The sequence below is a fragment of the Marmota monax genome, unplaced genomic scaffold (assembly GCF_021218885.2).
Source record: "Marmota monax isolate L192 unplaced genomic scaffold, Marmota_monax_Labrador192_F-V1.1 WCK01_AAM20220418_F8-fsc00007, whole genome shotgun sequence".
In the NCBI taxonomy this organism is placed as follows: Eukaryota; Metazoa; Chordata; class Mammalia; order Rodentia; family Sciuridae; genus Marmota; species Marmota monax.
This window is the reverse complement of record NW_026692781.1, coordinates 28,359,272-28,385,689: the sequence shown is the minus strand read 5'-3', so window position 1 is coordinate 28,385,689 and position 26,418 is coordinate 28,359,272. Positions and strand designations below refer to the sequence as shown.

General features: G+C 32.6%; 1 protein-coding gene across 2 annotated transcripts in view; it reads left to right on the top strand.

Moving 5' to 3' along the window:
* Positions 1 to 24,710, top strand: part of Stk17b (serine/threonine kinase 17b) — a 32,324-nt gene extending 7,614 nt beyond the window's left edge. For both annotated transcript variants that reach the window (XM_046447389.2, XM_046447388.2), the window contains exons 2-8: positions 2,264 to 2,429; positions 8,368 to 8,580; positions 12,020 to 12,164; positions 13,974 to 14,100; positions 15,391 to 15,439; positions 16,552 to 16,731; positions 21,092 to 24,710. In XM_046447389.2, the coding sequence (XP_046303345.1) occupies positions 2,308 to 2,429; positions 8,368 to 8,580; positions 12,020 to 12,164; positions 13,974 to 14,100; positions 15,391 to 15,439; positions 16,552 to 16,731; positions 21,092 to 21,374 (1,119 nt within the window). In that variant the 5' untranslated portion in view covers positions 2,264 to 2,307 and the 3' untranslated portion in view covers positions 21,375 to 24,710. The remainder of the gene's footprint in view (positions 1 to 2,263; positions 2,430 to 8,367; positions 8,581 to 12,019; positions 12,165 to 13,973; positions 14,101 to 15,390; positions 15,440 to 16,551; positions 16,732 to 21,091) is intronic.
* The last annotated feature ends 1,708 nt before the right edge of the window (positions 24,711 to 26,418 follow it).

Below are 26,418 nucleotides of genomic sequence, written 5' to 3'. Positions count from 1 at the left end.
GAACTCAGGGGTGCTTTAATACTAGGTTACGTCTCCAGCTCCCCGCTTTTTTTAAAAATTTTGATACACTAAGTTGCCCAGGCCGAACTTGAACTTGTGACCCTCCTGTCTCAGCCTCCTACGTCACTGGGTATCATCCATACATTAGAGGCAGCAGAATTGAAGCAATCAGGGAAATGCAAAACAGATCACAGTAAAATTCCATTTCACCTTCATCATACTAGAATAGCCCAAAGTCTGATGGGATAAGTATTGTCAAGGTAATGATAAATCCTCCCATCCAGTGCCAGTGGAAGAATGAACTTGGGATGGAAAAAAGATATTTTGTTTTATGATATTTTATTTAATTTAAATGAAATATGGCCACATAATTAGATTGAAAAGAACAGCATTTATTGTGGTATTTGTTTCCCTGCCTCCATATTTGAAGTATTTCTTTCTGTCTTTTTTAATAGCTACATTGCTATATGTTGGGTGACTTAAACAAGTGGAAATTTGTTTTCTCTTAATTCTGGGGGCTAGAATTTTGAGATCAAGGTGTTGCTTTCCTTGACATAATTAGTACCTGAAAAGGCTCTATCTCCAAAGTGACAGTGTGATGTACTGGAGCTGAGTATTTCAGCCTATGAATTTGATAAGGAAGGACATAGTTCATCCTGTAGTAGTAGCTGCTCTGACGTTAACATGGTTTGTCCTCCTGAAATCATATTGAAATTTAATTCCCATTGTGGACTATTAAGAAGGTGAGAACTTTCTTAGCTATGGGGTTTAGAGGTAGAGTTGTTGGGAAGTGATTAAGTTTACATAAACTCATTAGGGTGAGCCCCCCCAGGATTAAATCCTGTGGCTTTTTAAGAATAGATCAGGCACACATGCACACTCATTATTCCCTGTCTCTCAACATGTGATATTCTGTGCGTTTCAGGACGCTGCTAGCAAGAAAACTATCACCAAATGAAGCCTTGCAACTCCAGAACCATGAACCAAAATAACCCCTTTTCTTTATAAAGGAGACTGCAATAGGAATTTCATTATAATAATGAAAAATGAATTAAAGGAGCAAAGTTAAAAAAATCAATTAAGGTCTTATAGCTGTTATGATGGATAATTCAGACCCTGATGTTTTTAAACCCAAATGTTATTTTCAGAAAGCTGCATTAGTGTCCTTAGATTCCTAGAGATATACCCTCAAACTAGTTACTTTTCCCCCCCTCAAAGACTAAGGAATTTATAGAGAATAATTTACCGACTTGAAAATAAAATCAAGAAGAGAAAATACAGAACTGAAACATTGAACTCTAAGCACACTGCCTGTTTTCTAAGTATAATGTAATTTGTATTTGAATATAGGAAAATAAAGGACAGTAGATGTAAAGCAGGAAATAAGGGGTGGCGGGATATGACAGAGAATGAACAAAAAAGCCTCTGGGTTTGTTATAGGAAAGAGCGAGAAGAATAATACTTTTTCTTTTATTAAGCATGCATAGCAGAAAGTCAGAAGTATCTTGAAATATATAGTCTGCTCTTATTATATGTCCATCATTATAAAACGGTAGTTTTGATGTTAAAACTGGATGCATGTAAATGTCAAAAAAGTTCCAAATAATCATGAACTTCAGATATGATTAAGACTCCAGAATAAGGATTTATTTGTGATCATTCACTCATTGCTGTTTCACATGGCAATCTCTGTGCCAGGTTCTGACAAAGGAGAGACTCAAAAATGGAAAGTTTCTGGATTTGGTTTTGGAATGTGGTCAATCCTCAAAACAAGTTCCATTTCTTGTAGTCATTCATAGATCAGTAATATAAGTCACAATATCTGTACATTAGATCAAACTTATTTGGCCAGGTGAAATTAAAATGAATAATTGTTACCTTGTGTTAAATTACCTAGTTGTATGAAAGGTAGAACTTCAAAGAATTAGAGTTTAAAATGAAACAAAATGATTGCTTTCATTACAGTTTTATGATAACTTTTAAAAAAAAGAAGTTGGAGAGATTTTCATAGTAGTTTTGTTCTAGAATGAAGTCAGTAACTTTATTCAGATGCCATTGAGGTGACACCAATTGATGTGTGTGCTTCTGGTGTTTCATCCTGTGGGTAGATACATGTGCTCTTTAAATTTTTATTTTATTTTTTTACTTCGACCTATTGCTATATTTGGAGCTGTACAATATAACACACATCCTGCCTGAGATAACATCTTTTTTTTTTCTTAATTACACTTATATCCTCTCTCTTCTCTTTTTTTTTAAATAGATAATATTAAGTGATTAGAGAAGCATCTCTGGGAGTCAGCTAAGATGTCTCGGAGAAGATTTGATTGTAGAAGTATTTCAGGCTTGTTAACTACAACTCCTCAAACTCCAATGAAAATGGAAAACTTTAATAATTTCTATACACTTACATCTAAAGAGCTTGGAAGGTAAGAATAATATGATGTATATGCTGTTTAAAGTCAAATTTTGGATTTCTGTTTCTGTAGTTCTGTGAAGTCATCATCTCTATTGCTGTTATACAGGGTTTCAACTGACTGGAAAATCAAATCTGTAGATGGTTTAGTGACCTTCTATCAAGTGTCACACCTAACTTCAGAGTTCCTATGGGAGTTTTCCCTTTCTTATCTAAGGTCATGAATAGAAAGAGGCTGCAGCATAGCACAGTGGATTGCTGGGTCCAGATCTGGGCTTCTGGGCTCTGTCATTTCCTAGCTGTGTGAGCTCAATTAAATTACTGGACCTCTTGGTGCCATAGTTTCCTCATCTGAAGAAGGGAGAAAGATACTTGTGTCTATTTTATATTGTTTTTGTAAGGGTTAAATAACTTAATATTTGTAAAGTGCCTTATATAGGGTGGTATAAGTTTTTATTTAATAATTTTTTAAAATTCCTAGGATATTTTAGTTTGTACTTGCCTAAAAAAGAAATAGGGAGATTCTCCTCCATCACTTTTTTTCCTAATTAAATAAAAATAGTTAACATATACCTGAAATATAGTTCTGTATCACAAAGAATGAGTCTTCTATAAGTAAGAGCCTGTATAAATTTTGCCTTGGTTTAACCAAGGTGTAAGTTTCTAAACGCCAAGGAGTGACTTGATATTATGAGATCATTTAGTACTACTCTTTTAATATACATGAAATTATAAAAGCTATGCCAAGTTATCTATTAAGTATCTTCTGAACTTTAAATTAAAGGTAATTAATGAAGGGTTGCAAAATGGTGATTAATTTATATGTTCAGTGTGATTTAGTTATGGAGGTAAATGTTTTGGTTTTATTAAAATGGCCTGGTTAGTCAATGTTTGTATAGATAGATGTATACTAAAATAGTAGGATTAAATTTTTTCTTTGAAAATCTCAATGTGAAAACAAAAAGTGAATGATTAGAGGTAATTTTTCCATAGTAGTCTTTTTGTAAATTTTTTTTAGTTATAACTGGACACAATACCTTTATTGTATTTATTTTTATATGGTGTTGAGGATCAAATCCAGTGCCTCACACATGCCAAGTGAGCACTCTACCACTGAGCAACAACCCCAGCCCCCATAGTAGTCTTTTAAGATGGAGACAAATCCTTGCTTTTTAACTTTTATAGATATTGAATGAAACCTTTTTCAAAATGAAGATGATGAGAATATATTTTTCAAAATAAAGATAAGATCTACCTTATTAAAGAAAAGAACTCAGTGCAAAAGCACAGTTTATAATTGTATCATACTAATTAATTTTGTATGCAAACTATTTGCATTTTTTTCTTTTTTTTTTTTCTTTTTTAACTGGGGATTGAATCCAGGGATACTCAACCACCAAGCTACATCCCCAGCACTTTTTTTTTTTTTTTTTTTTTAATGACAGGTCTTGGTAAGTTGCTTAGCGTCTAACTAAGTTGCTAAGACTGGCTTTTAACTTTCGGTTCTTCTTCCTCAGCCTTCCAAGCCACTGGGATTATCAGCATGCACCACCACTGGCTTGTATGTTTTAATGGTATATTAAAAGAGAATTTTAAAGACATTTTAAAATGACTTTGGTAAATCATTTTGTTCTGTCTTTATTTGTCATTGTATCATAGCAAGGAGTGTTTTGTTTTCTTCTTCTTTTTTTCTTTTATGTCATAGAATCTTTTCATTGAAAAATTTCAGTGGTCTTCTCATAAAATTTTCTTTTAAATGTAGTAAGCAGTCTTTCCTCTAATTTCCCCCAACAAGCCATTAACCAGCCTCAATTTGAATGCTTCAATTGTCTGTTTCATTTTTGGATACCTTATAGGCATAAAATGTTCTGTTTTCTACTCTGCTAATGTCTACCTAATAGACACTGTTTTCTTTTATAGCTATATGTAATGTCCAGCCATGTAAAAGTCCTTCAGATATTTGAATATTTCTAACCTTGACAGTTTCTTTAAATGCTTGTCATATGATCTGACTTCCAGACAGCTTTCCTTGATGCAGATACCTTCTTCTGAATCACTTTGTAGTGTTCATTTGTCTCTCTTAAAATGGGAGGCTTATGATTGGAAATGGCATCGTAATATCTCACCCTTTAAAGTTTAAGGAGATTGTGTCGAGGAAGCCTAGAAGTTCCCTTAGGAACCTGCTTTCTTCCCTCCATACCTCCTTCCTTTCTTCCTTCCTACTCTGTCCCTCTATTCTGTCTTCTAGCCACCCTTCTTCCAAAAGCTGCATCAAATCTGCCACATGACATTATATAATACATTAGTAGAAACAGATGAGCTACAAGTCAGTTGGCCTGCCTTTGTTCTGTATCTAAAGTTGTATGATCTACTTAGTTGTATGATTTACTTTTTCTTATGTGAGAAGATGGACTGTATGTCGCATAGTTTCCTTTTATTATGTTTGGAAACTGCTCTGAACAGGCAATTAGATATTAAATCCTTTAACAGTATGTACAATAAAAGGCATTTTAAATTTTTTTTCTAAGTTACTGTTTTGATGGGTAAATTTATTTGCCTTTATTAAATTAACTTTGCAAAACAAGCTCTTATGGGAACTAGAAAAGTACCTTTTTTTCTGTAAAGGTTTTGGAGAACTTAAACTTTGATGAGGGCAATATCAATAATTCTAAATTGTTTTATAAAAATGAGGTGCCATCGTGAGTAAGAATTGTAAACTTGTGTCAGTATGCTTTCTGACATTTTAGAGCAAAAACTCTTGGTAGATTTCTGATTAAAGCAAATTCAGGTTGCTAATATCTTCTGAAAGTGGCATAATATCATCTTTGTTTAAATTGTTTTGGACTAATGAGTCACATTGATGTATTTAATAAGCAGACCTTGATAAACTAGAAATCATGACTACTGAAAACTTGCTTAAATTTCTTTTAATATTGTAACCAATCTTAAAGTATTACACTTTTGTGAAGTGGAAATAAGGATCATAGTCTTGTTTCTACTGAAACTTGCATATTTTATAGTATATAGACATAATTCTACCATGTGGTGAACTATAATGTCATCTTTCTAAATCCACTGGTTTTTTTAAAAATTAATTTTAAGATGTCAGTGAGCAGTCTAAAGGAACATACATAAAAGTTAGTCAAGTTCATTTGTTACTACTCTCAAAAACCTTGCATTGTTCCTGTTTTTTAAACATGTTGGGTCAGTTTTTTCCACCCTTCCCCCAACCGAGGCAAAGTTTCATCGGGCTTGTGGTTAGAAGGGTGAGGCAGATTCAGAAATAAACGTCAGCTTCCTTTGTGGCTTACCCTCCCCATCCCTTCACATTTTATTATGTATTCTAGAATGTAGAGGGTAACTACTAGACCTTTTCGTTGCTGGGAAATCTGGTCAGCCTTGCCTTTTAGGGTATGAATTAAGTATTATTGTTAAGGGTTTTTAAAGTTTTCTTGAGTGTTTCTATTAAATTTGGTACAGTAACATTATATATTGAAAATTATTTTGGAGATTTCTAATAACTAGCATTTTAGAATAAAACACTTGTTTCTCCCCTAAGGATTCGGTTAATTGTAAAAATATTTACCTTGTTTCACAGGGTACACACATACACACACTCTTACATATATTCATGCACATATATAAAAATTTTTGGAATCTCCAACTTTAAAAGTGCCTGAGTACAGCATACAGAATAGCACAGTATGTGGCATTCTAGTAGGTATTCATTCAACAATTAAATAAAAGTACTTTGTTCTTTGTTTCTGAGGGAATTTTTCCTCATGGATATAATCATAAAATTACAGCAAAACTTAATTGCCACTTTTAGTGCTGTAAACTCTTTTTTTCTGATGTATAATTTTCTTGACTAACTTTCTGTTGTCTAAATTTTAAAAGATGAATTTCTTTATAAAAAATTTCCTTTCTGTTTTAGACAAGTTTTTGCTTCCAAATCCAAGAATTGGCAGAAGTAAGTTAAACTTCCTAGAAAAAAAAAAACAAACACACAGCAAAAAACAGAACTATTTTAAAAGGAAGGAATTGTAGTGGTTAGAACAGAAAGTTAGAAATTCACATTCCAGTTTACTTCTTGGCACTCCATTTCCATATGTGACCTTTCATGAGTCATGTAGTCTTATTCTGACTTAGTTTTATTCACTGTAAAATTTATAAAACATCAGTGTTTCAAATATAAAATTGAAGAATTGATTTATATTTTTGTGTACTTATTGAAATGCTTCATTCAATTTGTGTACCTTTTTCATAAAGTAAGAAAATATTTTGTAGTGAAAATTAAACATCCTCAAATCTTAGAACTGCTTTAAAAAATCAGTTTCGTTACATGGAAACTTGAGGCATATTTTAATAAATGTAAGAGTCAAATAAATTATAGCTTTTTTTTTTTTTCTTTAATAGCTAGTTTGTTTTCCAGTGCTTTTCATTGGCACCCATTTAGGGGAAATTTTGAGAAGAGTAAAATACAATCAGGCAATTAATTCTACCACCCCATACACACTCTAAAGACCAAGTGTATTAAAAATTGTTTACCTTGCTAAGGTCTTGGGAAGTTTGTTTTGGGGAATTGGCCAAGGGAACTGTGGAACAAAAATTGTCTCCTAAAAATTTTATTTATACCTGATTTTTTTAAAAACTTTTTTTAGTTGTAGATGGACACAATATTTTTATTATTTATTTATTTTTATGTGGTGCCCAGGATAGAACCCAGGGCCTCACACATGTGAGGCAAGCGCTCTACCACTGAGCTACAACCTCAGCCCTACACCTGATTTCTTAGTACCCGAAACTGGAGAGAAATTTGAGGCTCAGAATAAGGTTATTAATTTTGGATCCTCTAGACTCACAAGACTTATGGAGGGGCTGCAAAGTCTGAAAATTCTCTGGAACTGAGTGTAAACTACCTGTTTAAGAGCATATGTACATTTTTTCTGTGTAGGCAAATGAATCGCTTTTATTTCTCAAAATTGTCTTTCATTCAGGCCTTTGTGAAACTAAATATTGGATGACTGTATACTTGTAGTACATACATATACCAGTAGACATGTTTAAATTTTGGTGTGTATTAAAGTTTTGACTAAGATGCTGAGTACTGATATGGGAGAAAGCCAAAAACACACTCATTTCTAAAATAAGAAATATGTGTTTGTACCTACCTGTTGATATGTGTGTGTTTGTACCTACCTGTTGATTACTGTAAATTTTCATAGTTGAACATGAAATGTCTTTAAATATTCTCCATAGGGTATGTATCTCTGCTATCTGTTAAAGGCATCACAGACCACTGAGCATTAGTAAGAAATATACTGGTAAAACAGCTGACGAATTGTAATTGAAAGTTTCCAACCTTGTTAAAAATCATTTTAAAATGCTAAATTATTACAGTAACAAAATTAAACGGGCCAAATACCCACTTTTGCATTCATTTTAATTTTTTAGATTTTAAGAAAGGCTATTTTGATTAAGGAGTTAATGTGATGCACTATGAAGGGTACAGTTTTTGGAAAAAGACTTAAGTTTAATCTTTATCTTGACCAAGTTAAGTATCTTCTCTGGGGTCTGCAAAACAGAATAACATTGTTATGATTCTTAAACCCCATAATTTATGTCAAGTATATGGCATGGAGATGGTATACAAATGAGATTGTCTTTTTGTAGTGATAATATATCATATTAATAATGAAGAGTAAATACAATTTTGCCATATCCTGTTATTAAAATTAAAATTTGTCATTTATGTTTTTTATGTGATAACACTGTAAATTTCATAAAAATAAATGTGATGCTTGATATAGTTTAGAGAATAAAGACACTTTCCAAATGACATGAATATTTGAAACATTTGACTTTAATTTAGAGGTGTAAGAGTGTCTGTAATATATTAACATAGTTCTCTGTGGTAAAATTAAAATTAATTTTCCTTTTTTTTCCTCCAGAGGAAAATTTGCTGTGGTTAGACAATGTATATCAAAATCTACTGGCCAAGAATATGCTGCAAAATTTCTAAAAAAGAGAAGACGAGGACAGGACTGTCGAGCAGAGATTTTGCATGAGATTGCTGTTCTTGAATTGGCAAAGTCCTGTCCCCGTGTGATTAATCTTCATGAGGTCTATGAAAATTCAAGTGAGATCATATTGATATTAGAATAGTAAGTATGTACTTCAGTAAATTTAAGTTACCTATTCTAGGATAGGTGACTTGAAATATAAAAAAATAAGAATAATAAAAATATGACAGGAACTTGTAAGGATTCCTTTGATAAAATGTTAGAGAAACATAGTTCATATTCAGATATTTTTCATAAGGGTAAGTATATAGCCTTACAGAAAAGCACAAAACAGACAGCAAGAAATAAACAAATGTCAATACAGTATTTGGGGGATGTGGTAAAATCATACTTTTATTTTTACTAATGATGTGGAAATTGAGATTTTTTTTTTTTTTTTTGGAAAACAATGTTATGGGCATATAGAATTGAAATCATTTATATACTTCATGCATCTACTTGAAAAAACACTTTCAAGGAAATCCAAGAACAACAGAATGGTAAAGTGCATAAGGTAATGACTAGAACATTGTTTGTTAAGAAACCCATTTAGTATGTGTGAAATGCATAACATTATGGTAAGAATTGTAGCCATAAGAAATTATGTTCTTTGTCAGTGAATGCTAAAACAACCAAATATTCAATAATTGATGAGGTAGTGGGAGTGGAAGATGGTTAAAATAGCAGGTTTTACCAATATATCCACATGTGACTCTTAGTGTCTTTATTACATGAAGATCTGACACATTTATTATAAGGATGTAACAAGTATGAATATCTATAACAATTATTAGAAAAGATAACTTTAATGTGTGTTTATTATGCTTTAGATTCTAATAGTTTTAATAAAGTAAATCTACTTTTAGAAGAAAATGTATTGATGACTTCTTTTTAGTAGCTAACTTGCCTCATTGCCTTTTTGAATTTAAAAGCATATTAGCCTTATTTTAGCTTCTAGTTATCTTAAGGATAAAGAGGTTTATTTGCATATTAATAAAAAAATGTGTTTGTGCCAGGAAATAGATTTGCCTGGAATCAACTTGTAAATGAAATTGCTAATTTTGCAAAATGTTAAGTAGACAAGTATTTCATCTCATAATGAATATCATGTAGATTTTTAAAAAAATATTTATTTTTTGGTTTTAGGTGGACACAATATCTTTATTTTTATGTGGTGCTAAGGATTGAACCCAGTGCCTCGCACATGCTAGGCAAGCACTCTACCTCTGGGCAACAACCCCAGCCCCAAATATCATGTACATTTCCCAGAACGCTAAGGTATCATATTAAGGCATGTTATAGCACCTTCAAAATAAATTTGAATTTTAGTAAATGCCAGAATAGGGGCTGGGGAAATAGCTCAGTTGGTAGAGTGCTTGCCTAGCATGCACAAAGCCCTGGGTTCAATCCCCAGCACCACCAAAAAAAAAAGAATGTAAATGCCAGGATACTCCCAATAAGATTTCATATTTCATACGTTTTGTAATTATTTTTGTCAGCTGTTTTTTAAATAATTATCACATGCATGACATCTGTATGCTTGAAGTATGTAAAAAGTAGCTAACATTTTTCAAAAATTGTGATGGAATACTAGGTTTGAAGGGTGAATATACATGATAATATTGATTGTCTTCATAAAGTTTGTCTTCTGGGTGTTCATTTAAACAGCAACAACAAAATACGTTAGAAAGTTTTAATACATTTTATGGATTGATGTTGTTTATAATCTGAAAATCATTCAAGTACCCTGTCTAGTAAACTAGCAAAACTGTTACTGATCTCTGTACCTCTGGCTGAAATGTACCAAGCACTCAGCAAATTGGTAAAAAAATTTAATTTTTTACCAAAGTTTAAAAAAAAGTTACTTAAGTTATTACTAGGGTTTTGGCTTAATTATTTTGCCCACCACTTTTGGAGTGGCATTGTCACATCATGTAATTTGAGTTGATGGTAAAATATGGTCAGACAGTTTTAGTTGTTTTAAAAAGTGGCATTATTTTTTATATGGTAAAAATAAAATGTGGAATCTTTTACTCTAATTATTATTACCAATTCAATTCTGTACTCAAACCATCCTACATACTCATTTTTTTTTTGTTTTACAAAAGTTAAAATCTATAGAAAGATGGAAAACTAGCACAATTGACATTCTTGCAAGCTTTACTTTGATTCACCAATTTTTGACATCTTGCCATGGCAACATTTTGAAAATTGTACATAGCATGATATTTTTCCTTTGCATGCTAAAGTACTTATTACAAAGAATAAGGGTAATTGTCTATATGACTAGCACCATTATCAAACACAATAAAGCTAACATTTATTCAGTAGTATCATCTAATAGGCCATACTGAAATTTCTTTGTATCTAAAATGTCTTATTAGACTAACTTTTGTCAGTATAAGATTTATTGAGATTCACCATATATTTCATTGTTGAGCCTCTTCAATAATTTTGTTTATTTTTCATAATATTGACTATTCTGAGGGAAATTTATATCATTTGTCACATGAAATGTCATACATTCTGGATTTGTCTATGGCCCCATGATTAGATTATAACAGTTTCCTTGGCACGAAAACCATATAGGTAATGATCTTATTTTTTATTGCTTCACATCAAGTGATATTAATGTCAGGTTGTTTTATTATTGGTTTTATTAAATTTGAACTTGTTATGGTGGAGTCTACTAGCTCTCCACTCATTAACTGTTCATAAAGATTAACTTATTTGGTTTTTAGATTAAAAAAAATGTGAATTGCCAATATTGTTTTTTATTTTTATTTTGTATTTGTTTTACTTAGTTACACATGACAGTACAATGATCTTGCCTGTTCCTTAACTCGGAGTTCTCTATTATAAACAATAGCATCAATATTCAGATTTTCTTTACCATGTTATCATGAGACATATTAAAGTTAATTTCTGGTGAATTTTCAGGGAGTTTTGGTGGGTGGAATGGGATTAAAGTCAAGAATGTGTGATTGGAACTTTTGTATATGTCCACAGAGCTTTTTTTACAGTGCCATTAAGAGTAATGTGGCAAATCTTTGTTGCTTTTCATGTCTCAGACATTGTGATTAATACTTACAGAGGTGATCTCTTTTAATCCTGTTAATTCATCTGTAAAATGGGAATAATAACATCTTTGTCACATGGTTATCATGAGGATCAAAATAGATGCTATTCATACATACCCAGATCTGTCTTTCTATATGTATGAAGCAGAGCTTATTGTATTAACTACTGTTTTTATTATTTCTATCACAGTTAAGACAGACTATAACATTATTCACTTATAGAGCAATTCAGTTTTATTCATTCAACATTCAAGTATTAGTACCCAGAATTATTTTTGTCATTTATTTTCTTCTTAAAAATTCTCCCTTCCCTGCACTATTCTTAAGAGTGTACACATTTATACACACATACACGCACTAAAGTTTAGATGGCTGTGTCTTTTATTTAACATGTGTACAGTATTTAAAAGTTATTTTTAGGCAAATGATTTTAAAGGTTGTATTATTTGAATTTTTTTCAGTGCTGCGGGTGGAGAAATTTTTAACCTGTGTTTACCTGAGCTGGCTGAAATGGTCTCTGAAAATGATGTTATCAGACTCATTAAACAAATACTTGAAGGAGTTTATTATCTACATCAGAATAATATCGTACACCTTGATTTAAAGGTAAGGTAAAGTGATTTAAAGGAATGCAAAGTCTGTGTTCCTTTGTTGCTTTTGATGTGTAGAATTTTTAAGTTAGTTTTGATCAGAAACAAGTCACATTTAGCCTATGCTGTGTGCATTCTTTGCCTACCTACATGCTATATGGACCTGATTTTGTATTGGCAGGCAGGAGAAGACTGTACATGTGAGCAGCTAATCACTGAGCTTTTAAAATGCATCATTCTTATGTTATAATCCTACAGTCATTCTTCTCTATCCCTCTCTTAGAGCCATACCCTGGACCTTTTCTTAATTTATGAAACTGTCCACCTCTGAAATACTCAATTCTGTTCTCTGTCTCTGAAAATATATTCTTAATAATCCTCATTCCTTTGTTCCCATTATGCTCATTCAGTTTTCTCTTGAGGTTTTCAATCTTTTGACTCTTTCCAGATCATTTAGGTTCCTCTTGTAAGCCCTGAAACTTAAGTTTTTCATGTTGTCCTTTTTCTTCCTTTCCTCCATAGTCATCCAAGGACCTGAAAGTCTATCAATCTCTTAATTTCCAAACATTGGACTCTTCTCTACAATCTCCCTGCATGATTCTTTGACTTCCACTACCACTTTATAATAATAATAACAATCCCCAGATCTTGGCCTATAGTGCAGGCCTATCTCCTAATTTCCAAATCCCCCCTTTTAAACTGCAATTTGGATACACATGTGAATGTCCCATAGAAACTTTAAAATGTCCATATCTCACACTGGACTTGTCATCTTCCCTTTCTCTTACCCTTTTTAAAAAATAAATATAAAAATAAAAAAGCTCTTCTCTATTGGGTACCCCTGTGGAGGGGGAGCAGTTTTTACCATCTAATACCCCTACCATTTCCACTACTGATGAGATATAGGAAAAGAGGAAACATAATAAATACCAGGATACTCAGGCTCCCATGAGCTTCCTATTATTAGATTTATTTTTTCCCCTGCTAAAGACAAACCAAGTATATTACATAGCATCATACAGCACTTGAAGTCATGGATGCCATATAAGCTTGACTTTATATACCATAAAGCCCAAGATTGACAACAACTAATTACCCTTACTTTTTCTCCTATGTTGGTATCTTTGATTTAATAATAAACATGAGGTTTTCCCAGAGTTAAAACACTATGATGATTGTACAGACTTTAGGAAAAGTACCTCTACATATATATAGATTTTGCTGGTAGCAGAAAATTTTGTCATAAGTCATAATTCTACAGTAGTAAAGTTGAGTCACGTGGTCCCAGGAGGCAATAGATGAAGTAAGTGTACCATGAATCTTATTCTCTAAGCTTCAAACCTGGGAACAATCAGACCCAGCTCATCCAGAACCATCAGACTACCTTGAACTACCTTCTCCTAGAAATGTGTGCATGTCCATTTTTTCATGCCTCCTTTTGTGCTATTCTCCAAGCACCTTCTTGCCTGGCACACTCATGCTTATACTTTTAAAACTTAACTTAAACATCATCTCTCTTGCATAGCCTTCTTGGACTTTTTTATGGGCAGTATTAGGTATCTTGCCTTATTATTGAGTACTCTGTCTCATAATCAATGTATCAATCTAACTTTCCTTCATACTGAAAAACCTTTTTGAGTACAGTTTTTTACTTTATTCATCATTGAATGTATAGTTCTTCTTAAATAGTAATTCAGTATGTTTTGATGAATGACTCAATGAAATACCTAATAGCTAACAATACATTTCACTTGATATGTCTTCAATCTGAGATTAATATTCTTTTATTATACATTATTTATCATTTTTGTTGTGCTTTACTTAGCCACAGAATATATTATTGAGCAGCATATACCCTCTTGGGGACATCAAAATTGTAGATTTTGGAATGTCTAGAAAAATCGGGAATGCATGTGAACTTCGGGAGATCATGGGAACACCAGAATACTTAGGTAAGAATTTTCTTTTTCCTACACCTTTCAAATTTATTAAGTAAATGATACCTCTCTAAAGTTGTATTTTAGAGCATCTAATCCCAGGATTCATTAGGTTCAAGTCTTTTTTTTTCTATTATTTATATATGACAGCGGAATGCAATGCAATTCTTATTACACATATAGAACACAATTTTTCATACCTCTGGTTGTATACAAAGTATATTCACACCAATTTGTGTCTTCATACATGTACTTTGGATAATAATGATCATCACCTCCCATTATCATTAATAAATACACTGAAACTTGGTTGTGACACATTTAAATGAACTGTACTAAATGTAGGGTTATTAAAACATTCACAGGATATTGACTAAGTGTAAAATTTAATGTTTATGTATAAAGACTTTGTTTGCAAGGAAAAAAGAAATGAGTAAGAGGGGAGTTAGGGAAAAGGAGAAGGGCTTTATTAGCAAGAATGTTAGGCTTTAGAAAACAGTTTTGTTTTGGAGAAGTATAGAGAATTTATTTTGCTCCTTTTTTCTTTTTTTTTGAGGGGAAGAGAGCTGGAAATTAAGTGCAAATTAGGTTTTTGATAGGTTAAAAGGGATATTTAATCTACTTAAAAATCTGTCATATCCAAGAAGCATAATTTGCTCATAATGTCATTATAAATGCATATGATCATATTTATCCTGAAAAGATAAATTTAAATCAGTCTAATAAAATGATGAAATTAATTTTTAACAGTAATAAAACTAAAACTTTATTAAAGATTCTAGTTTCTCACATTTTATTTCTTCATAATTGCTTTTTCTGACATTAATCTTAATGAAACCTTGGTTTTTTTTAACTACATAGCTTCCAGTTATTCCCAAGAATATTGTTAACACTTTGGACCATCTGGTCTTGGGCTGGGAATATAGCTCAGCTGACAGAGTGCTTGCCTTGAATGCACAAGGCCCTGGGTTCAACCCCCAGCACCAAAAAAAAACTCCCCCAAATGAACCATCTGGTCTTACAATTTGCTCAACATTAGATATGTTTAAATGTATAATCACAGAATAGCTAAATTCCTGATGATCTTATATCACTCAGATTTTCAAAATTAAATACAGTTCTAATTTAGTATAGTATAAAGTAATTTTTGTACCTCTTACTTAATTTTTTTAAATTTTCATTAGTTCTTTTTATTTATACATGACAGTAGAATCCATCTTGATAAAATTATACAAGCATGGAATATATTTTATTTTTATGTTGTAAAATTTGTTGATATTAAATTTGACTTTTCTTTTCTCTTAGCACCAGAAATCCTGAACTACGATCCCATTACCACAGCAACAGATATGTGGTAAGATTCTGCTCATTACCTAAATGCCCTCATTGAAAGTTGGGTAATGTGTATTCCTGGGTTCTTTGATCCCAAGGATAAATAATAAGGGTTTTTGTCTAGAAGATTTTATTCAAGTATCATTATTACGCCACAGGAGAATATTTACTTGTCTGTCCTTTTGAAATAACACTTAAACTCTGAGCCAAAGGTACAGAAATAAATAGGAAAAATCCTTTAGGGGATGAAGACTCTGGATAATCCACAGTGCAGAGCTACATGTTTTGTAATAGAGGTAGAATGCTCAGAAAGCCTGGATGAAGCAACAGACAAAGTAGTCTTAGGTTCCACCTAACAATGGGAAACATTTCATCTTGGTCTAGAAGAATTAGGTAGAGGTGTTTACCAAGAAAAAGATGAGGTCAGATGCACACACAAGTTTGGTTTTATGAGTGTACATTGATAGGGAATTGGGAGTTTTTGTGGCAAGCACAGAGAGAACATGATGGGGATTAGAACCAGGGGACTTCAGCAGGAGACTGATCTCATAGGCCAAGTGGAAGAGTTTAGACTTATGCCCTGTGTTCTCTGAACTGCTTATGAGTTTGCCAAGGAAAAAAGATTCTGTTGTTAAATAAGTTTGTGAAACCCGTACTATATTGTCTATTTCTGGCTCTTGAGCACCAGCCTTTTCATTAATATATTTATAACTTTGAAAAGTTTTGTGGTAAAGATATTTACCTGTCCAACTCTGTGCTTTGACAAACTTAGAGACAGTATGTACTCAGAACCCCTGCAAAGATCATTACTGTGTCATTGCACACCATTTAGAACTGCTGCAGCAGCTTTGTGTCTCTGAAACAGATGTATGTGTTGAAGGGGATATTGTGGACATCATGATATATTTTAAGTACATTGTTTGTGTTATTGTAACACATGTGCATGAACTCTCTTTGTGTGAGGCAAACTTTGAGGTAACTAGTTATTTTAGTTTTAATAATATAGGAATTTCTAAAAGCAATTTGAGTCTCTAGTTTATATTTAAGGACAGGAATTTATATAACATTGATAGTACTTTATGTAAATATTTAAAAATTAACATACATTTTTAATTTCCTCCTCTCATTTTTTAGGAATATTGGTATAATAGCATACATGTTGTTAACTCATACATCACCATTTGTGGGAGAAGATAATCAGGAAACATATCTTAATATTTCTCAAGTTAATGTAGATTATTCAGAAGAAATTTTTTCATCAGTTTCACAGCTGGCCACAGACTTTATCCAAGGCCTTCTAGTAAAAAATCCAGAGTAAGTAATAATATTAATTTGTTTAATTACTATTACAAAGTAAATAATATGTGTTCATTAAGAAAGATACATTTTAAAGTTATATAAAATTAGAAGTATGCTGAAGTTTCAGGTAAAATGGGGAGAGAGATGATATGAAAGATCATTAAATAATAAATATATAACTTTAGATAAGAGAGTACAATAGGAAATTTAGAATGAAAAGATTTGGGTTATTTCTCAGCCAACTATTAATCCTTGAAAATAATAGAAAGTTTACAGTACATATGGCTGATTATTATAAGACTTTATTGTGAATGATTTGTAGTTAAATAATTACAGTTTTATGTAACAAGAACAAATTACTGATTGTCAAATCTTGAAGGATCAGATGTTTGAACAGCCTTGTAACTGTGGATCAGGCCTCCTATCATTGGCAACTTCAAGGCACAAAAAGGAAAAGCGGACCTTTTCTTTATCCAGAATCAGCCTATTTACTTAAAATGGCCTGACTACATGGTATAAAAATTGTGACATAGTGCATTATGCTGGCATCCTGATTTCTTTCTGTTAGTCTTTTATCTCTGTCAGTTATGCATCTTCTGGAGGACTCCATTTCCTTATCTGTTAAAAGAGAGAAAAACAAAAACTCATTGATTTCTTAATTATTTTATTAGGTTAATTCAAATCCAAATAATTCTTACTGGCTATATTATAGACTTGAATGATTATTTAATAGGAATTGTAATAATACTGTGCAGTTATAAACAATTTTTGTTTCTCAAACTTTTTAATATTCTAAAGTTTCTATGATGAGCACATTAACTTTACTATAATCAGACAAAAATTACACAGAAAAACAAAAGACTATATAGCATATACCAACTGGTATTTGTGTTAAGCTTAGAGTTATGTTTATATAAAGATGGGTGTTTTCCCTTCTTTTACAACTGTAGTATTTGACCATATTACTTTCATATAGAAACAAAATTTGAAAATTTAAAGTGTTAGATAAATATGATTGAAGACTAGACCTTGTTTTCAAGTTTTAGTGTTATTTTTTAAGAATGCAAAATAATGGAGAATATGTTACTTATTAATGTTTTCCTCCAAAGGGCTTGTAAACCTAGAAATTTTATAATTTTTACTAAATTTTATTTGTTAAGCTAACATATTATTTCAAGCCTTTTGACTAGATTTTTATCTATAAGTTCCATGATAAGTTGAATTTTCAGTACATGTCAAGTTTAAAAAATGCAGTTTTCCTTCTTTCAGCAATCACAACTAGGGGAACACTTTTATATATAAACTGAATCTGCACATGAGCAGATATCAGGCTTGGAGGTGATGAGGAAATACAAAGGCTAAATAGTTCCTTGATTATTTTTGTTTTTGTTGTTCACTTCTCATTCTCATTCTTTATCTTTTATCATTTACCTAGATAATGAGACAAGTATTTTCTTCAGTAAAGGAAATTTCAAATTAAGTGTAATTTCCATTATGTTTTTGTCAATGCAGACCAGAATCAAGATTTTCAATTAGAGAAAGTAATGGGTTAGCCATTAATTTTTTTTTCATGTGAATTGTGGTTCCAAGAAGAGATTTACTAGAAAAAAAGTAGTTCATGGGCTCAGGATATCTTTCTGGTAGAGTACTTAAACAGATACAAATCCCCAGCACAGGAAAAAAAAAAAGACATATAAAAGATATATTTGTGTGTATGATATAATATGTATATGATCTCTCTCTATATATATATGTACACATTTATGATCAAATAAAGAATAAAAATAGTTCTAAAAGTAAACCATGAAAGTGATATTTTTTAAAAACTTGGATTTTTTGGATAATCTTGGAGAAGATATAGGTAGGATTGCATATTAAGGTCATTTAGAGGGCAGTTAAATCCATCTTTTAAAATATAAAGACCCAATAACTTGGGGCTGGGGTTGTAGCTCCGTGGTAGAGTATTTACCTAGCATGTGCGAAGTCCTGGGTTTGATTCTCAGTACCATATATAAATAAATAAAATAAAGGTCCATTGACAATAAATAAATAAATAAATAAATAAATAAATAAATAAATAAATAAAAAGACCCAATAACTTTATCAGTAATTTATTCACAGGAAGTAATCAGAGAAATTCCCCCAATTTTTTTTCAGTGTTCATTGCTGCATTAATTATAGTTAAGTCTGGAAGTATTGATGGAGATCTGATTAAATAAATTATGGCATATCCATATGAAAGAGTGATAAATAATATGGCTGTTAATATGTTAACTCTGTACTGATATAGAAAAATGTGCTTGAATCACACTACTGAGTGGGTGAACAAGGAAATTGCAAAAATATATAGTGTAGGAACATGTGTTTGTGTGTATGTGTATGGGTGTATGATGTGAACTCCAAAGGGCTTGGACATCCCTATCTTGATAATTGCAGCCCTCATGGCCTTTCACTGCTCACTGCCTGCGGCTTCCTTCAGCAGGTGCTCTGCATTCCTGGCATCTCTAATTTCTTGAGTTCTCCATTGTGGCTCTGGCTTCACTCTCAGAGCTTTACTATGAAATCATCCTGTCAGGAACTGCTTGCATGTATTGTGACCCTGCCACAAACAACCTGGCCTCTCAGGCTTTCCTTTGAAATTTTGATAGATGCGTCCACAATTCCACAACTCTGGAATTCTGCATGCCTGAAAAACCACATTATATGGATGACGCCAGGGTTTGCCTCCAGCAAGAAATGTACTGGGACCTGCTTAGACCATGCCTGTAGTGGTCTCCAGTGTCTAGATATCTGAACATGGGAAAAGCAATCCCAGATAAACAATTCCTGAGGAGTCCCCATGCAAATTGAATACCTTGAGGAGCTCTTATCAAGGAAAGTCTTTGAAACATGTTTACACTTATCCATCTTTGAGCCTGTAAGGGAGGAGGGGTCTTAACTGATTCCTGAGATGCTCTCAAGGCATATTTCCTGTTGTCCCAGTTCAAGGTACTTGGCTTATTTTTAAGGGTTCTAATCTCTTTAACAACTACACCCTCCTTGTTTGGAACTTTTCTTATACTTCCTTTTTGGCTAAACTGCAAGTTTGCCAAATTTTTATACTCTGCTCTTCTTGCCCCTTTTTTTTCTCACTGTAAATCTGACTAAAAGCAGTCTATACTACCTGTGCCACTCCCTGAGTGCTGTGCAACCATGAAAATTTCTATATCAGATTAATTAGTCTTCTAACACTAAACTCATCCTGACACAGTTTCAGGCCATAGACAAAATGTAGATAAGTTCTTTGCCAGAATATAATATGAGTTGCCTCTAGTTCACTTTGCAGTAGAGTCTTCATGTCCATCTGAAACCTTTATCAGCACAGTCTTTACTATTTACATTCATGTTAGTAATTTTGATTTTGATCCCTTCATCAGAATTCGTCCTTTAGGCTCTTCTTAGAGCATCCTAGACTTTCTCTAGCCTATTTCTCCAAACGTCTAAATTCCTCCAATTTTACAAGCCAGTATCAAAGGTTCTAGACCACATCATCATGGATAGTCACAAGCAATAGCCCAACTTCTCAGTATCAATTTTTTGTTTAGTTCTCATTCTTTTTTTTTTTTTTTTTTGGTGGGGGAGGGGGGCGTGCTGGGGATTGAACTCTACCAACTGAGCTATACCCCTAGCCCCTCATTCTGCTGTTTTGACAAAATATTCAAGATAATCAACTATTGAGAGGAAAGGTATATTTTGGCTCATCATTTCAGAGGTTTCAGCCCATGGACGGTTGGATCCACAGTTTTTGGTCTGTGACAAAACAGAGTCATGGCAGAAGAACATGTGGTTGGAGCAAACTGTTCACCTCATGATGGCCAGGAAACCAAGAGAGAGGGAGGAAGGGCCAGAGTCCCTTTATGTTACTCAAGGCACACTCCCAATGACCTAACTTCCTTTCACTCACCTCCCAAAGCTTTCACTACCTTCTGATAGCACTGCAGGCTGATGGCCAAGCTTTTAACACATAGGCCTCTTGGGCAGACATTTAAGATCTAAACTACAGCATGTATCATTTTTAAGTTAGGAGAATTTAGGCAAAATCCAAGCCTCTTGGTATACTTATTCCCTATTCTATTAAATAGTGTAAATAATACCTATTTCTTAGTTTCTTGTGATTATTAGATAATATATTGAAAACGTTAATATAACACCTGGCATATAACTAGGCATTCAATAAATGTTAGCTACTATTATCATTATTATTCTCTACTATTTGGATTTTATAGTATTATATGTTATCTTCATAATCATTTATAACTGTCTATAATCTGTCAAACTAAAGACCTTTTCAACTTGATTTTAGTGCTCAATTTCCCCTTGATGCTTTCTTTCAAAGGAAAAGACCAACAGCAGAATCCTGCCTTTCTCATTCTTGGCTACAGCAGTGGGACTTTGGAAGCTTGTTTCACCCTGAAGAAACTTCTAGCTCCTCTCAAATTCAGGATCATCCAGTAAGGTCCTCTGAAGATAAGACTTCTAAATCTTCTTGTAATGGAACCTGTGGTAATCGGGAAGACAAAGAGAATATTCCAGAGGATAGCAGCATGGTTTCCAAAAGATTTCGCTTTGATGACTCTTTGCCCAATCCCCATGAACTTGTTCCAGATTTACTCTGTTAACACTTTTCTCTTTGACTCATTTGGATTGACTTTGAAATTTGAAATCAACTCCATTGTGAGATGTGCTTTGTAGCTTCATATATGACTGTTTATATTGTAAATTATCTTTGGCATAGTAGAATTTAGGGAAGTCTAGTTGCTTGCATAATATCATTTGTTCCACTGAGATAACTCCACAGAGAAGGAAATATTTAAATACATGACAAAATAAAATTTTACATGTGAGTTCACATGGTAATGAAAAGTTCAAGTTCAAGTGAACTTAAAAATATTTTACATATCAGGAAAAAAAAAGTCTGTGCTATATTATGATTGCTGTAAACTGAACAAAAAAAATGAATGCTTTGGAATTTAATAGGTTCTCTCTTAAGATGAGTTCTATACCATAATTCTATTGACATAATTTCTTTAGGAAAACAGTGTAAAGTTAAGCCAAAGTATATTCTTTATAGATGCTTCAGAGATGTTTTACAATAAAATGTTTTTAAATTATGAATATTTTGAAACTACATACAATTTCAATTATTTATGATCTGCTGTGTGAAAGAGGTTCTTTAACCAGAGCAAAAAGGAAGTTAAAAGAATGATATCCTCTGCAAGTCAGAGCAAAGAGTAATAACATGGCTTTATTTTTTAACTCAAACGACTTTTGCCCACTCTCAGGATATTTCAGATCTAATAAGGTCTGGAAGATGGAGGATGCATAGTATGCAAGTATAGTGGTTCTTCATCCTCTAGAATACAAGAGACTTAGGAAAAATTGAACATGCTCTATTTTTAGTCAAATGTATTCATCAATTAAGTGTAGAAGAAAATGTTGGCAGATCCAGGCAGCTTACTGAAATTTTGATGTCTCCTAAATACAAGTCCATCATTCAGTGCTTTAGAAGTATATGTAAAAAATACCATGGCATCAGCAGAACTATTAGCACAATGCCAAGGTCAGCATGAGAACATCAAATTCTCCTAAAGTTCTTGTGTGAAATTCCTAGTAATTAAGGAGACTCTTGGGGGAGGCCTAAGGCCACCAAGAGAATGGCCTATAACTATGGTATTTTGCTGGGAGCAATGTGGGCAAGTCTAGGGAAAGCAGAACGTTTGGTCAATGGCCAGAAACTGTTTAGTTCTAATAGTGGGAGGTGATTTATTCATTTTAGAGTAATCTTTGATGAGTTTTTCTATCTGATGACCATTAAAATATCTATTATAGCATCATGTTAAAATAACTGGTCTCATGGCCATATTACTTTATCAAACTGTATATTGACAAAACAAACAACCTCATATTTCCCCATGCAGTCAGATATTACTATAATGATTTAAATTCCTGAAATTTTGATAGATTCCAAATTCCTTAGATGACTTTAAACTATTTTTTAATGACCATCAACTTATTTTATTTGACTAACTGGTGAATTACTTTAACATCCACAGCATTTTTTTTTCAATACTGAGGATTGAAATTGGGTGCTCAACCACTGAGCCACATCCCCAGACCTCTTTTTAATTTTATATTTTATTTAGAGATAGGGTATCTCTGAGTTGCTAAGTGCCTAAGCCTCTTAAGCCACTGGGATTACGGGTGTGGGTCACTGCACCTGGCTCATCCACAGCATTTTAAAAGGAAAATTTCTCTCTACTTTGTTGTGTGTATGTATGTATATGCATATGTGTATATGTATAGGTGTGTGTATATATGTATAGATAGATAAAATATAGTCTCTAAGCAACTTCTCTTAACCATTCTTTGCTCTGGTATATTGTGCTGAACTCAGGTGCTACAAGAGCTCCCTTTTTATGAATAATCAATATACATATAAATTCTTTAAAAAGTAGTTTGTTGGTTCAATAAACTAGATGCCGCAGATGCTTGAATTGAGCTTTCATATATCTGAAACTTATGAGTTGTTTTTAAATGTTGAGTGCCACCCCCCCCACCCCCCGCCTTTTTTTTGCCTTCAGTATTAAGGCAATGTGAGTAAAGCTTAGTAAAGTCATTGAGAATGAGGGAATGATTACTTTTCCAAAACACCAAATTATATTTTTAAAATTTTAGAATAATTATGCTATACCAAAAAAATAAAAACAAAGAAATGTTGAGTTTTGAATTATAAGCTACTTCTTTAAAAATCATTTTATACAGGCTTTCTTTTTCTCTGAGGAATATTAAAATAGTTTAAGTTTCCTTTTAGTTAATAAAATATTAAGAGTTGTAAATTTCCATAATGTTTTTGTAACATTGTTTTATTGTAAAAAAGCAACTGCTTGTTGCACAAAGAATATAAAAAGAATCTTTTGATGAAGATAATTTAAATATTTTCACTGATTAAATGGTGAAAATCAATCTTTCAAGAGAATTTATTAGCAAATGACTCGGTTTTTATTCTTTTTCTCCCAAGATAAAAAAAAATGTCTATAAAAAGCAAATGAGATTTATTTTCCTAAAGTAGGAATCTAGAGAGCACCTCTGAGTAAGTAGGTGTCGGTAACACTGAAAACACATCTGAAAAAAACTGTTAAATTGTGATGGTCTTATAAAATTATTTGCTTTTTGAGGAGGATCCCTGGATAGGTGGGATTTTGAAATAAATGGTGTATAGATGACAATTACAATTGCCCTTTTACTGTAAGTTGACCTAACTGAGCAGTGAAATTATAATGACACTTTTAATAAAGGAAGGTAGTACCTGTTCTCCAGTCTGTAATGAGATAAGGTGATTGTGCCGGAATATAAATCAACTTTTGTTTCTATTATTATGAAAAAAACAAAAAACTCAACCAGTGTGACTAGTGATGCAGTTGATTTTCATTCTGGCACAAGCTCTTTTTTTCATTTTGGATGGGTGACAAACAGTTCAAGGCCATACTTCAAATAGCCTTGCTCTTAATAGCATTTATAAGTTGATATTTTATAACTGTTTACATTTTTTCTGTTTATTTTTGTTTTTGTGGTACTGGGGATTGAGCCCAGAGCCTTGCATATGCTAGGTAAGCGCTTTACCACTTATTTTTAAATTTTCAGTTTGATAGCTGATTTGGAATTGTGTTCTTAATTGTTGTGTAAACAATTATACTTTAATTTCGAGTTACATTAAAATTATCTGACTTCTAATTGGGAGAATTATTATTAGCTTATAATTTTATAAAAGTATCTTAAAGAACAGTAATTGTAAATTTCATATAAATTGTTATGCCCTGCCATCTTCACTTTCATTAAATAATCATATTGCTTAAAGCATATAAACAGACATCATGAATATTGTAAGAAAAGTCACAGAACTGTTTATCGTCAACTTAATGATTCTTCTGGTTAAAAATTAAAAAGCACTTTTTTTTAACATTTGTGGTTGTCCTTTGTTTAAAAGCATTTTTAAATTTTGTATTCCTAAAGTCTTGCCTGAATGTTCCAGCCTTTGACCCAGGCTGTTTATTATTAAGTTCTGTCCTTTGGAAAGACCTCATAAATTTGAAAATAAGCAGGTATCTATTCTCTGGTAATAATGGATACTTTTTTAAAAAATGTCAAGGAATGGCAATGTGGTATATGTTGCACAAGATTTTTTATCTGGTTGTGGACTAAGTTAGAGTTAATTCCCATTATTCATGGTAGTTATGTTCTATAAAGTTTCACTTGGTGAATACTGAAGCATCACTCTGGGAAATGTAGAGGTTCCTTCAAATCTCTGTTCATAACATTTTTAAGAGCTGATCAACACATAATCTTATTTTCTGTTTCAGTCTAAAGACACTGTGTAATATATAATATCGGTTCATTAACACTGAACTCAGGGCCAGTGACACTACAGCTCATGAAGCTTACCTAACATTTTTTTCTCTATAAGGCACATCACAGCCTTCTTGTATGTAGGAACATTACACAGCACTTCATCACTATCCTTTGGGGCCACTTTGGTAAACAGTGAAATTACCAAAAAAGGCATAAAAATGGGGGAAAAGGCACTAAAAAGACTGAAAGGACATTTATTGTATGCCAGCTAAAGCAAGGCAGAATGTCACCTTGCTCAACCTCTGCTGAGAATGTTTTGTTGGATGAACTTTACCACTATAGTATGTCTGCAAGTGATGGTGACTACACCATGAGTGTTTCTTTTGGAGTAATAAATTTCAGTGAGTGGGTGAATAATGAGGCTCAACTGTATGTAATAAATTCACCATGTAAGGGGTATGAAGTGTGATGAGAGTAATGGGATACAGACTTTGACAATGGAATCTTCAGGAGGAAGAAATTTATATATGTTGGAACTTAAATGCACTTTGTTTTTTCAAGTTCTGTAGTTTATTTTCTTACTCTGGTACACAAGTATTCCAAAGTTTTCTTCCTGGGCACTGAACATATCTGAATTATAAATATCCTGAAATGTGAAACACCTCTTAGGTAAATAGATCATGTTCTCTCTTATATCACCACCACACTTCTTGGCTCTGTTTCCTCCCTTAGTTAATACAGTGATACCACTTTTCACAAGTGGGAATCTCTAGTTGTCATTCTAAAATTTTTATTTCCTTACTGTACCCCTTCCATTGATGTTTATCACTCATACACACTTACTATAATTTGTAGTCATGTCTTGATTCCTACTGGTACATAATCTTTGATCTAGAGCTAGATTATCTAGATCATCTACAAAGAGGCCAGAAAATGTCTTTTGTAGAGGGCCAGTTAATAAATGTTTTAGGCTTTGCAAGCTAGACAGTTTTTTTTTTTTTTTTACAACTACTCAGTTCTGCTTTGGGAGCACAAAAGCAACCATCCACAACATGGAAACGAATGGGTATGGATATGCCAATAGAACTTAACTTACAAAAAGACAGTGAGATGTTGAATTTGTGAACCCAATCTGGATTATTATGTTATTTTAACTGGTTCTTCTTGCTTTAATATGCTTAATATGGAGAGAACAGACAGAGACAGGGTAGTGCAACATCATAAGCTAAGGAAAAAATGAGTCTTGTCTGAGTCAACTGTCTAACACAGACTTCCAATATACTAAGACTGGTGATTGTACATAAAAGTTTCACTATG